The sequence below is a fragment of the Argentina silus genome (assembly GCF_951799395.1).
Source record: "Argentina silus genome assembly, chromosome: 5".
Classification (NCBI taxonomy): domain Eukaryota; kingdom Metazoa; phylum Chordata; class Actinopteri; order Argentiniformes; family Argentinidae; genus Argentina; species Argentina silus.
In genome coordinates this window covers 18634645-18649589 of record NC_139659.1, presented here as the reverse complement: position 1 = coordinate 18649589, position 14945 = coordinate 18634645, and the positions used below count along the sequence as shown (strand labels likewise).

Genomic DNA, 14945 nt, shown 5'->3' with positions numbered 1-14945 from the left:
TATGAACTTGTTAATAAGGGGTATATACTATTTACCATCTTGCCATTATGTCAGATTTGATACATAGAGGAAGCAGAATCAATATAATCTATTAATCATCTGAAAATATAATACAGCATTATTTAGATATATACACGAGGAGAGTATTTACAACTGATTACATCTATGAAAAGCATACAGTAGTTTCCCCATTGTCTCAGGGGCTGTTCTAGCCTATGTTCTCCTTTGTTCAGAACACTTGGAAATTCCATGGATCCAGTGATTAGGCTCAGTAGTGTAGCATTAGATGGACAGAGTCAAGGCCACTGGCTTCCAGATCTGGGTTCAAAAAGCGTTAAATAGTTTGAAATACTTTGCTGTGCTTGGTAGAGTTTGCCTGGCACAATGGAGCCAATGGAATAGTAAACAATAATTGCAAATGCCCAAAGTATTTGAAGAAATTCAAACACGGTTTTGACCCAGGTCTTCTGGCTTCAAACTTTTTTACGAGCGATTGGACTTCAACCACTTTCTCAGTGGACCAGATCATAGAAATTCATAAATATATTTGGAATATATTAACCCATAACTATATTGTGAGACATATTTCAATTTGAATCATATTTTCAAAATATATCTCATTAAAAGATTCTAAAATCATGTGTCAAACAATGAACACTTGAACACTCATTGTACAGTATACAGTCGATTGAAGGTCATTGGTTTTCATAATGAAGCATGCTAGGCTACATTAGCGCCTTATGATTGATAGACAGGACCATAGGAAAATATAAATTCCTTTCCCATCTCAGCACATAACATCTGATATATAACATCTGAAACTTCTCTCTCTCCCATCTCAGTAGGCTACAGTATATTACACATGCAACTCCTCCTATCCTGTATATCCCAGTACAACATATTACACATACACACACTCATCCACTCAGCATCTATTTCGACTGCCTGACTGCAGTAGGTCTATAACTTTGAGCAGCATCCCTTCCCTGATTACTTGGATTGCTATGAAACAACTCAACACCCCATTCTCCAACAACATAGTTATCTTACTGCAGAAACGTTGTACATGACATGTCAGTCCCTTTTAATGGGGTGTAAGCACAAGACATACTTCATACTGTATGCAGTATTTGGATACTGACTCTAATATTGCATAATCTACCTTTGATTGTCCAATCAGGTTAAACATTCTCTCATGTAAATGCTTACTGACTGGAAGGTGTGAAGAACAATGTAAGTCACTGTAATCAGAACATCAATAAAAGTTCAACTGGACGCAGAATAAGTGTACCCAGCTTTGTACCAGATTACATATATTATGTAGATCCTATATTCAAATTATACTGAATCTGTGTTTGAATTCTAAATCCATATTACAAACATTACATCAGCACAAAATATCCATGTGAAACAGCCCTGTGCATGCAATATTTTGTATTGATATGATAGTTATGAACAGTTACCTATTTGAGATAAGAAAAGAAAAAATAAATGTTCAAGGTGGTACCTATAAAGACAACTCCACTGAGACGCACACACTCCACGCGTCTACTGGCCATCAGAACATGCAGCATTCCTCCAAAGGCCTGTCGATATATTAAATGGGGTAACTCTGGTTTAGAAATAATTGCAAGAATTTGGATTTGCCAATGCAACAAATACGATTGTAAACAGATACATTGATGACTGCTCCTTCAGATGAAAGGCAGATGAAAGGGGGTGCTGCAGTGTATTCAGGGGGGGGGGGGGGGGGGGTCTGGAACCAGCAGGTCCAATGGCCCTGCCGCATGACTGCATGTGATCACATTGATAGTCCCTCTCACTCTCCTCCAAGGTGCTGGCTGGTGCTCTGTCCGGGGGTTTGCGCTGTCCTGCTGCAGGTGGTCTGAGGTCTGAGGAGGTGAGGCAGGGCTCTTGGCTCCTGCCCCGGCAGTAAGACAGTGTGGCTGTGATATATCCCAGAGTCACCTACCTCCACAGGGCTCCAGGGCTCTAGCACACTGAGCACGTCTTAGATCCAGACCCTCCACTTGGGTTGCTGCTGCCGCCACCTACATCAAACCGATAAGAAAATATGTGATATGTGACATACTGTTTTAACTCATTTCAATTACACGTACACAAACGTACAGATGTACAGATAGTATGTATACTACAACTAGGACCTTTCTTGGCGCCAGCAGCCTCATCCTTGGCGGCCTTCTGCTCATCCAAGATCTTCTGCTTGGCCTCATACTCTTCCTGCTTGGCCTTCCACTCCCTCCTGTTGTTGAGAATGCCGTCGAACATCGGCTGGATGGTAGGATGGAAGCGCGAGAACTCCTGAGGGGGAAAAAACAAACCCATTAGAGAGGTTTCAGTGGAACCTACTGACTGTCTTTCATATCTATGTGGATGATTCAAAGCCATTGATTGAAACACAGCACACCAATCCATGCCACCATCCCGCGATCATCCCCCTGTCAATGTTTCAGTTGGTTTATGGTTTAGTTTGGGCTTTGCAACAATTATGAATCTGGATGATTTTGCCAGTCTTATAGAGATCCAACACATTCTGTGTGTAAGTATACTGTACCTTGTAGACAAAAGTGCAGACAAAGTCAATGAAACCGCACTGCAGTTTTGGTAGATCTCCCGCCTTGTTCCTGTCCATCATAGGCTAGGGGAAAGGAATATGTTTGATGTACACATATGTATGCAGCAAATGTGAATAAAGAAATGGATCCAGGTGCACACACACACACACACATACACACACACACACACACACACACACACACACACACACACACACACACACACTCACAATGGGTTGTTGTTCAAGAACCGTTCTCTCCAAGTCACCCTGCTCCCAGAACTCAGCTGCTACAGACAGAGCAACCTGGAGGAAGACATGACAGTTTGTTAGTGTGCAACGTTGGTCCCACTTTAAACAAATTAACACTCTTAAAGATTTATTAAGCCCTACAATGATGCGTCACAAATCCTTCAGCAAATGTCATGCTATATAAAGTATAGCTAAGGTTACCATAGCTAAATGGTTATTGCCAGTTAAAAGGACCTGTTTTAACACTCTAAGAATCTGCTGTACACGCATTTTCTAAAAATGTAACTGAGAACAAGATTTGTTTGTTGGAGGTTTGATGTACAGTACCATTCAAAGCACAACCTTCAAATTTGTCTAGGAAAGGAGAGGCGTCATAACTCTCCGCCAATCACGGTCTCTTCTCAGACTGACTTGATTTAGTTATAGATAAATCGAGTTTTAGCTATAGTTTCTCTTTAATAAAGGTTTAAAAGTGGTCATTTGTATTTAGTGAGTGATACATCTGTAACGTCTCGTCCTGTTTCTTCGTTTATGTTTGTCTTTGTTTCATGTTATTCATTTATTGTTTCCTGTTTATTTATTATTGTGTTCCTCACTTTGTCTCTCGTTTCAGACACTTCACTACCTGCCCTTGTGTGTTTCCCGCCTGTGTGATTGTCTACCCCGCTGTGATTGGCTTCATCTGTTCCTCATCATCCTTCCCTGTGTATTTAGTCTGTGTGTTCCCCTGTCTCTGTGCTAGTTCGCCTTTGTACCTTCGTGTCATACGTCCCAGCATTTCCTCGTGATAAGTATTCCTGCTTTTTGATCTCCGAGTGTGTTTCTGACTATCAGATTACCTGCCTGCCTTTTTGTACTGCCTACCTGTGTACCAAACCCTGCTTTCCCTACCCCCTTCCTGGATTATCTGCCTACCCACTGACTGTCTACCTGTGTACCGAACCTTTTTGAAAGTAAAGACTATTCTATTGGATTTAAGTTTTTTTTTCTGTTGTTCCTTATTTGTAGAGAAGAGAGATGGATAAACCTTTTACTTTGTGTATGTCTGTTCATTTCCACGTTTGCAATCAGGGGATGGACTCACCTTGCTCTGTACCTCCCATGGCTTGGTGATGGCGGACAGGTCACATGCTGTCATCATCATGGCCCTGGCGAAGATGATAAGAGAAGATTCAAAGTAATTTCCAGTTATGAAATCATATTGCATTTTCTTTCATTCAGAATTTCCTACCTGTGCATGTTACCACTACACCCCACCCACTCCCGTCAACAAGTTGTGTCATTGACTTACATCACAATCTCTTTTCTTGTCGTCTCCAGAGACATGAAGTCCACCCACTTCTTCTCATCTTCATAGGTCTCTGATAGGTCAACGATCTTCTGGAACATTGTTCGCTTTCTGATGGTATTGTAGAAAGTAAAAACAGTACAGTAAACTGGGTGAGTTTTGTATATTTCTTATCTGTCCACCATAAGTATGGTCCTACAATAACATTTTGTGCATACAAGCCATCCTGATGACAAGCTTATATTTACTTCCTGGAAAAGTGAGATGTACAAAACGCATCTCACTTTTCCAAGAAGTAAATATATGCTTGTCATTAGCATATCTGAAGCTTATTTTAGGACAGTATCAACGGTTCAATGATCAAAGATTTTAGAGTTTAGTATCGATTTAAAAGAAAATAATGGGTATCAAATTCGCAGGTGGAAATGATGGACATAAGTACTCAACATCTGCTGAAGTAATACACTACACATGCATGAATACACTATACACTAAGCTACACTATCAGTGTCCACTTTTACTTTCAGCAGTCACTACACTGTTCAAAGGAAGTGTTTGAATATAAAACAACCATTTTGACACTATTTGCAAAACATCTGAAAAGGTGTTCAAATGTTTTTCTGTTTATCTTTAATTCTGCATTACAAATGATTCATGTATTCATCTCAGTAATGACAATGACACAATCCATCATTTACCTATAATACAGCATAAAACATTACACCTGGTATTAACATAGGATAATAATGCATGTATGTAACTAGATGTTAATTCAGTGTTGTAACTATGGCTATTGTTAATCATATCAATTATAATCAGAACTAACTTGAAGTAAAGAGCCAGGTCTGTAGCTATGATGGCAATGTCCGTGAGGTGGATGACATGCTCCATCTGCCTGCGGTTCAGGTTCTGGTAGATATTCAACGTCTGGAGATGGATGGGGGCATTCAAAAGTGATTAGCATGGACGCACAGAGAACAGACAGAGTTTTAGCTCCAAATCCAAAGAGTACATACACTTGTAAAGAACATGTATGTCATGGCAGTCTTGAGTTTCCAATCATTTCTACAACTCTTATTTTTCTGTGATGGATTGATTGGAGCGCATACTTCTTTGTCACAAAAAACATTCATGAAGTTTGGTTCTTTTATGAATTTATTATGGGTCTTCTGAAAATGTGACAAAATCTGCTGGGTCAAAAATATACATACAGCAATGCTAATATTTGGTTAAATGTCCCTTGGCCATTTTCACCTCAATTAGACGCTTTTGGTAGCCATCCACAAGCTTCTAGCAAGCTTCTGGTTGAATCTTTGACCACTCCTCTTGACAGAATCGGTGCAGTTCAACTAAATTCATTGGCTTTCTGACATGGACTTGTTTCTTCAGCACTCTCCACATGTTCTCGATGGGGTTTAAGTCAGGACTTTGTGAAGGCCATTCTAAGACCTTAATTCTAGCCTGATTTAGCCATTCCTTTACCACGTTTGATGTGTGTTTGGGGTCATTGTCCTGTTGTAACACCCAACTACGTCCAAGACCCAACCTTCTGGCTGATAATTTTAGGTTTTCCTGGAGGTAATTTGGAGGTAATCCTCCTTCTTCATTATTCCATTTACTTTCTGTAAAGCACCAATTCCACTGCCAGCAAAACAGGCCCAGAGCATAATACTACCACCACCATGCTTGACGGTAGGTATGGTGTTCTTGGGGTGAAAGGCCTCACTTTCTCTTGCGACCTGTAGCTGCTTTGAAATGGCTCCAAGTGACTGATGCGTTTTTTCAGATCCGTGCTGAGACTTTCCCATTGTAGCGTTTTTGGCTGAGTGTAATGAGTTGGGCTGAAATAAGTCACCAGCTGTAGTCAATCATAATCACTCATAAGAAGTTAAGAGGCCATGCCACAAAGCAAATTTGATTGACACAACTTTCTACATCACCAAAATTGATAATTCAAGGTGCTGTATGTATATTTTTGACCCAGCAGATTTTGTCACATTTTCAGAAGACCCATAATAAATTCATAAAAGAACCAAACTTCATGAATGTTTTTTGTGACAAAGAAGTATGTGCTCCAATCAATCCATCACAGAAAAATATGAGTTGTAGAAATGATTGGAAACTCAAGACTGCCATGACATACATGTTCTTTACAAGTGTATGTAAACTTCTGACCACAACTGTATATATACAGTATGTATATGTATGTGATGTGTACTCGCATGATTGCAGGTCCATTTTCCAGAGATCTTGGAGATCAAGAAACCTACCTCATCTGCCAGCAGGAACTTGCCAGTCTCAAGATGATGCCTCTCAAGAATGGATGAACCGTGAAGCTTGGCTAGAGGGTTGGCAGATCTGTTCATGGGGAAAAAACAGACCCAACACTATACAGAGAGTTCACTTAGAGATACCAGACCCAGCATTGTACAGAGAGTTCACATAGAGATACCAGACCCAACACTATAGAGAGAGTTCATTAGCTGCACATAAAATACCACTGATCACAATGCTTCCAAGTCTATGGCCTCATTTAAAACCAGATAGAGACAATCGCACTGTCCCAAAGTGTCCAAAAAATTGATTGGCAACATAGGTTGAAATAGTATTTATTTTCTTTCAAATACATAAGATGTGCTTGTTTTGCTTCCCTGGTTCGGCATGTGGGCATGGTTTGCAGTTTTGTGACTATATTCGATCTGTTCAATCAGGCAGAGCAAGCTAAATCAAGCACATGTAAAGTATTTGAAAGGAAACAAATACTTTCCCCTCCCAGAAGCACTGACTATATCAACTCCAAGAGAGATGAGGAATTGGGATAACGATTAATGACGATAATAATAATAATAATAATAATAATAATAATAATAATAATAAATAATGTCCCAGGTATACTCACTTGACCTGGTACAGGTTGTTGGTCCCCCTGTGGTCAATATCATGGAGGAAACCAGCAGTGAGCATGGCCATCACCTCCAGATCAGTGTAGTAGCGCTTCAGCTTCCCTGTCTGACACCGCAAAACACCACAGTTTTACTACAATTATTAGAAATACGTGTAACACTTGTGTAAAGCATTATGATGCATTATGGCAAGCATATAAGGCTTGCCATAGGCCTCTTTTGAGGAGAATGTGTTATTATCTAATGTCCAGAGTTAGACAGTATTGTTTACTGTCCAGAGTTTACACAATTATTATAGTATGACCTTAATAAAGGCTTACACATGCTTACAACAAGAAATAATGCATTATTACAGTTGGCTTTAAGTAACGTGTTACTGATATCTCTTTTAAATATGCCTTGCATTTGTTTGTTTGGCAAGTGAAAAGTGAAGCCTTCTAGGATCTGTGAAACCAAACAAGATGATGGTAATGTAGGGGCAAATAAAAGATTCTCTGGAATCAGGCTAGATCAATATTGATAATAAATGTTTCCAGGATTCATACCGTTAACAGTGTGAACATTGTCTGGCCGACGTTGAAACCGTGGCGCCAGTTATGGTAGGTGATTCTCCTGTAGCCTTTGCTGACTGAGTACATGAAGCGCACCAAGACCTGTTGAAAGAAATAAGGACAGTCAGGAGGCATTTCATGTGGGTTGGAGGTGGGGCACCAATGAGCTACAGCACAGAGAGTTAGGGTGCCATATACTGGAGGACGTAAAAGCTATAGAGAAATTAATCACATGGACAAATGAGTCAGACACTCTTGGTGTTATCATCTGTGAAGATGAGATATAAGAACAGGTAGTGAATTTAGACGCACTACAACTCTTTTTTGAAGCACGGCTGACTGTAACGTGCCTTTAAGAAGACACTGTGAAACTTGTTCCAGCCCACAGTAAAACTGGTTGGTGAAACATTACCTCTTGTGGAACTTGGAACTTCTTCACCACCCCGACTTCGTAGTACATCTGGATGCCACACATCACCAGCTCCAGCTCTGTGCAGTCAGAGTCGGCGAACCGGAACTCGTAGATCTCAAACTTCTTGGGGCCTGGTAGTTCTTTTTTCTGTCAGATTATGCAGATTAATGTTTGTGATGGTAAACAAAATGTATGGTAAACAAAAGTGCAGTTCGTCCGGGGTCAGCTTTTTTTTTTGCACCCACACCCACTGCTGGTATAACACAGGCTACATGACCACATATATGATATGCTATTGCATACTGCTTATGCCAGATAACAGGGTGCTATAATGCCATTTATAAAATTTGTTTCACTATTTCAGAATGGTATTTTCTGTTCAAACCAACCAAAAAAAATATTATTCTACAAAGGCAAGAGGGTTATACCAGAATCTGCAGGAGTTCGTCTTCTTCACAGTCTCTCGGTTCCCGGTCATAATACTCCCTGGTTTTCTAGGATCAACAAAACAACAATTATTGTAAAACAACAAAATAATCTATCGTGTGCGTAGAGAGAGGAGGATAAGTAAAGTCTATGGTGTGTATTATTAAGACCACGTCCGAACAACATGTCAGTATTCACCAGAATGTCCTGGATTTCGTCATCACGGCACTTGATGTGGTACATCACCATGTCCTGAGCAATGTCTTTGCGGTTCTCCATCCTATTCATCTTATCGTAGGTGTCTGTGTTGAGGTGTGACCAGCCAAGGAAATTGGTCAGAGCCTGGAGAGACAGTAGTAAAATTCATTATAGGTTAAAAGTTAATAATCAAAGGTAAACTCAGCAATATGACATCATCATAAACAATGGGGTTACTTCCTGCTGACAGGCACCTACAATAACAGAAAACAAATACACCAATAGTGCCCTTATTGACCAATTTGGGCGTACCTCAAGGGAAGACACAAATTGGGAAGAGCCAATGAGAGTATATTTTAATTATTTTATTGATTTCTGTCTGTCAGCACTTAGTCCCTACTGTGTGTAATGATGTCAATATGTTGACTCCACCTTTAACATCAAATGAAATGCTGTGGCTCTTAGAAGCTCAATGATTTTGTGCAGTATATATAGATTTTCAAGGAAATCAGTGTTCATCTGTGTATTAATCAACTCCATTTTTATTTATATCGCTCATGTAGATTGTTTTTATGTGATGCTATGTCCAGCAGACGCGCCAGCTCAACTCAGCGATATTTTGGTAGAAAACGGGTAGCTACTTTAAAAAGCCCAAAAAAGGCTTTTGAGAAATCCCAAATATATTTTTATCTGAATCGATCAACAACATAGATATATCTTTCTAAAACCAAATGTAAGGGTCAAAATAGTAGAGAACGGTATATCTACCATATGCCGAGATTTTGGGTTAGAATGAAATAGGTTTACAGTATATGTAGAGAGACAGGTGTCTACAGTATACGGTATGTCTATGTAGAGAAACAGGTTTAGGGAGACAGATGTCAATATGCAGATATATGGGGTTTATGAGAGGTATGCAGAAATATGTTAAAGGGACAATATAGGACTCAAACAGCAAGAAAGCAATCACCGCGCCACTTTTTTTGGTAAACAGCTGAAGGATGGGACTGAAGAAATGTAACCACTCTCAAATTCATAGACAGAGCTATGGATTCAAGGACAGACCATCCATGAGTTCAAAATGCTAGTTTTAACTATGTTATGAAGCTATACTGTGTTTGCTCACAATAACATTATTTACAAACAATGTAGTAAAACAAGCTTATATTGTGAGTTCCGATGTGGTTGAACTAAGCTCATGAGGCATTTATGAGATTTTGTTTCAAGAATCAATTAATTAATTTAAAAGTCCAAAAATGGATGTACCAATCCCAGATTGCCCCTTTAAAGAGGCATGTCTATATTCAGAGATATAGGGTTAAGGAGACAGGTGTCTTTATAAGGATATCGGCTCTAGAGATATGAAGTTAGGGAGAGACTGTAAGTAAAGATATTCAGTTAAAGAGATAGATGTCTATAGAGATGTGGGGTAAAAGAGACACTGGAGTGCTTACTGTACCTCCATGAGCTGTTCGTCCTGCTCATCAAAAGGCTTCCCATCCTTCCTGTTGTAGAATGTAGCCACGCCCACAATCTCTTCCTTCTTGTTGACGATTGGCATGCACAGCACATTCTTTATTGTCCAACCACTAGCATCCAAGGGCTCAGACTGCATTATGGGGGAAAGAAACATCACATCACTTGAATTTACAACAAGAAAATTGTACACAGGATATAGTATGTAAGTTAAAACACTTTGCAGAAGTAAATCTGTCCAATATTTTACCTGAAACTTGAACATCTCCTCCGCTGGTGCATTCATGAGGTTGCAAATCTAGATATGCATAATAAACAGTACTGCATTAAAATAGGAAAAATCTAAGTAATTTGAACATTGAGAAATGTTTCACAATTTCCTTAAGTCAGTTTTTAAAAAGAAGGGGATTCAAAAACAAAACCTGCAAATGACTTTTCAGTGAAGAAGAGGAAACTTACCAAACCTGTTTCAGCCACATATGTGGGCAGTCCACTAGCCAAGCACCAATGGTCTGGTGTGGGAGTCCTGTTGACAAGATAACAAGCCGATTATCACCTCCATATAAGCTTTTTTTCATGTTGTTATTATATATATTCATTACTTAATTTACAAACTACTGTTCTAAGAAAGAAAGACAGAAAAAACATACGCAATAACTTTGATGTCTTCTTTTCCATGCAAAATATAATCAATGAGTTTGTAGAATATGACTTCCTAGAGTTGGAAAATGACAAAGCACAAATTAGAGTAAGTAAATCAGAAACAAAAGGTCTGTTATAAGCTTAGTTGCTACATGTTAACATTACTACAAAGGTTATAACTATATTGAGCACAGAGGTGTACTATACATGTTGTTTTCAGACCTCAAAAGTACTCTGATGTAAAGATGTTGTTTACATTCCATGCCATTGGTTGTGTAGATCCAGCTATAGGCCTCAAGCTAAATGATATGGGGCCTATCTTTTCCATTGATATGGAATTGAGGCATATAGCTGATCTACAAAACAGGTGGCATGAAACTTGGACTCATCGTGGCATGGGAAAGAGACATAGATAAAAATGTGTACATGGGAAATAGATCAGTAAATCTGAACTCTTACCCTCCCATCTGGGGTAACGGGACCCGCGTAGGCAGGCTGCTCTCCCATCAACACTGGCCAGATGTCAAAGAACTCCTGTGTGGCGGAAATGGCAAGTACAAAGAGTTGGAGTCACACACATAACAGTAACACACACATGCGCACACATGCACACGCACTCGCACATGCACTGTCGAAAGTCTGGCGGTAGCAGGGAAAACTGTGGGAAGTAGACGGTTGATAGCAGGGTGAGTCTGTTCAACACTAGCCTATTGTTATCTTCTTGAATCCTAGTAGGGTAAGACCTTTTAGGCAGAGGATTTAACCCATTAGTTGGAGGGCTAGTCCAAGTACCCTGTATTGGGTAAATATTTGATTTATTCACCAAGAGACAGCACCCATTGCCATATTAACATATCATTTCAATGTAAACGCCTGAAAAGTATTGGGGACTGTAACATAAAGCGTTATGTCCACATACAGAGCTTCACCGACCTTTTCCTTGGTCATGTCCAGTAGGCCCACAGAGTACCTGTCACAGTTCAGGTACGCCCGCACTGTGTACAGGGCCTTGTGGAACTGTCTCTCAATGTCTGTCAGCTCCTCAAACACCTTGTTGGCCGACCACAACAGGACCTGGTGAACAGAGAAACAACAGCCACGAACAATCATTTGTAACACTTAAGCATAACTGTGATCATATCGTTGTGTATAATGGATTTATAGCGCCTTTTAAGACTCATAATGATCTCATATCTCATAATGATCCTGAACTATTCAGATATTTTCCATCAGTTGAAAAAAAGTGTTATAGATAGACATACGCTAACATATTAGGATATATTATGAAGACATTTAGGCTGCATACATGTCTTGTTGAATGTGTTACCCAATAATTAGGTATTGTACAATTTCCACTGGTTTTACTCAATATTTATTTTTACCCTCCTAAAAATACAAAGATGACCAACAAAAAAATACAAAGAATATTAAAAGGCAGTCTAATCCCCTAGGAGTGGAAAGGGTGAAATGAGTTAAAAAGTAAGTAATACTGTGAATATCAGCGCATACAGCAAACTCACCTGTCCTTTACGTGTCTCACAGTTGTGTAGGTAGTTCAGCTGGTAAATCTTCAGGTTCAAAGTAGCAATTTTTAGATACTTTTGAAAAAGCTGGGAGAAAAAAAAATAATAATAATATGTATACATGGAATTGCTAATCATTCAGACGTTGTAGAGAGAGAAGAAGAAAGAGGACAATGCATTGCGTGGATGTGAATACACTCATAGGCGTGAGTCTGTCCATCCTTTTAATTTTTTTTCTTTTCTTTTTTTTTTTCTTTTTTTACATATCCTCAGTGTCCTTGAAAAAAGAAAATATAGGAAAATATATACGAAAATAAACTTTTTACATACATGGAAGGGGGGGGGATTTCCTCCTCAGAGTTTACTATAAGCCTAGCACCCTGGTGACGTTCTGGATGACGTTCAAGAGCCTTCGTCAATACTCACATCCTCATCCTCGGGAGTGAAGTGCGGGCCCGTCTTCTTGTTAATCGCCATGATCACCCCCACCACATCCTTGCCATTCATGATGGCCGTGGCAAGAATGCTCTTGGTTGTGTACTCGGTCAGTTCGTCGACGAAAGAGCTGAAGTGAGGGCTCTGAATGACAGGAAACACATGACATCGATGACACCATACAGTAGATCATGCTCATGGATGCATTAAGAAAGGTCTTCAATCTATTTCATGGTTGTGACTGAGTTCTATTCATTTAGGATGTAGATTTACCTGTTTCAATGTCATTTGACATTTTAGATAAAGATAGACACAAATAGCATCTCTCTACAGTTAATTTGCAAGGGCTATGGAAAGAAAAAAATAAAGGCAAAGAGAAACACAGAAATACTAATAGATGAATAAGCAGTTGTTGGAGTTTATGCATTTGGAGTTTGTACGGTTGATTGGAAAATACATTGTGGTGATCAGTATGGTTGATACCCATGAACATGTTGATGTTTTCTACCCTAATTTTGTTTTAAAATAAAGACTATGGTACTGTTTCAATTAATTCTAATAAAACGGGGACATATTCAGTAACTCAACAGCTTACACTTCATCTTTATGCACTTCATCATTACATGTAAACATGAACCTAAGGTTGTTTAAAAATGTAAATAATTTGGATCAGTTTTAGATTCTTGTTGACCGCTGACTAAATGCTACAGCTTCCATAATCCCAGATAGAGCAGGGGGTGATGGGATATAGAAATAAATGGATTATGTCTCTCAAGAGGATTTGCATCGTATCCAAATAAACCTGTAGCAGCTTCCTAATAAAAAATTAAGGCGAAGAGAAACATATGTATCTTACTATGTGATACTTTCTTTCTAACATAAAAAATAAAAAAAACAGTTTAAAGGATCTGTGCACTGCTTTAATTTGCCCCCACAAATATATCCATAAGAAATGTAAATATGAGTGATATATTTTCTTTATTTTTTTTCATCCCTTTAGTATTTTGAATAGCAGCTTTTGTGTGCACCTATTTTTCCTCTGGCTATAATGCTAGGAATCTGGGGGCAGGGCCTTGTTTGATAGCTGATGTTGGTGAAGTTAGCTAGCTAGCTAATTTAAAGAAACTAGCAAGTAACCCTACATCTAAATGTATGTAGATAGTTAGCAAACTACCTTACCTAGTAAATCTGACCAAGTCTTGAACAAATCAGAGAAGTTTTAATGAATGAAGTATGAGGTGACATCAGCTCCAATCAGGTAACCGCAATGCATTTCTAAACCATTCGTTTCAGATGCAAGTTTGATGTTATATTTTTATGTGTGCTATTTTCCACATATAGCAGCAAATATAAGAGAGGGATTAGTCAATAACATGTTTTAAGTATGATTTGTGAGCCTTTAAAACTATATAATATGTAATAAGTGTACAATAACTTCATTACCTGTGTTAGTTTGCGAGAAGATGTGTGATAATGTAAGTACTGTCCCTTTCATTGCTTATGTGACACTTTCCCAAGCCAGCCTTACCTCCGCAACATCTTTCAGGTTGATAGTTTTCTTGTTCTGAGCTACGTGTCCCACCACCCCCATGTCCAGCGGGTAGACGATCTCTGAGTCAGGCTGCACCACGCAGTCATCCATCTCCGACTCGGCGTTGACATTGAAGAGACGCGTGGCTAGCTCTGCGATGCCGTTCCTCTGCCGGTACATGAAGAGGCTGCAGCGGTCGGCATGGATCAGGGCGCTGATCCTTTGCAGGACCCTGAACACAACTTTCTCCATGTTGACGTTCTCCTGCATCTCTTTGATTAGTTCGAACAGGATCTGGCACTCCTCTACCTGGCTCAGCTCATGGAACAACTTCTTAGTGAAGTAGCCCTGGGCGAAAGCCGGGTTCCCGTCAAGGAACTTCTCAACATCTTCCTTCTTCGCACCCATCTTTACTTAGGAATGCTTCTAACCCAGTCCTAGCACTCAAATCCAAGATCTCTAAGAGATTCCAAAATAAATTATCTATTGATTACTGGTAAGTAAAAATATGGACACATTCACAGCGATGTAATCCCCAAACGCGGTGAAAAAAAGAGGGCAGGTTAGGCACGGTCCCTCTGTGATCAGAGACACCTGCAATAGCGGGGCGGGGGGGCTGAGTCCAATCCCACTGTCATCAGCAAGCTGTTCTCTTAATAGTGTTGAAGGTGAGACAGGATCTGCTCAAGCAAAACTGATCAGGTGATCTGTATGAAGGCTGACCCAGTCCTAA

At 39.5% G+C, this 14945-nt stretch overlaps 1 protein-coding gene across 1 annotated transcript; it reads right to left on the bottom strand.

Annotated features, from left to right (window-relative positions):
- Positions 1-1992: 1992 nt before the first annotated feature.
- pde6b (phosphodiesterase 6B, cGMP-specific, rod, beta) lies at positions 1993-14620 on the bottom strand (the record flags this gene model as incomplete). The annotated part of the gene is made up of 22 exons (XM_083670786.1): positions 1993-2051; positions 2154-2322; positions 2576-2659; positions 2807-2881; positions 3912-3975; positions 4119-4226; positions 4942-5042; positions 6386-6473; positions 7015-7124; positions 7564-7671; positions 7982-8128; positions 8410-8475; positions 8606-8749; positions 10065-10214; positions 10332-10379; positions 10541-10607; positions 10732-10796; positions 11183-11257; positions 11657-11797; positions 12244-12333; positions 12673-12825; positions 14210-14620. 22 exons carry the CDS (start codon positions 14618-14620, stop codon positions 1993-1995), a joined length of 2523 nt encoding a protein of 840 aa, XP_083526912.1.
- Positions 14621-14945: the final 325 nt, after the last annotated feature.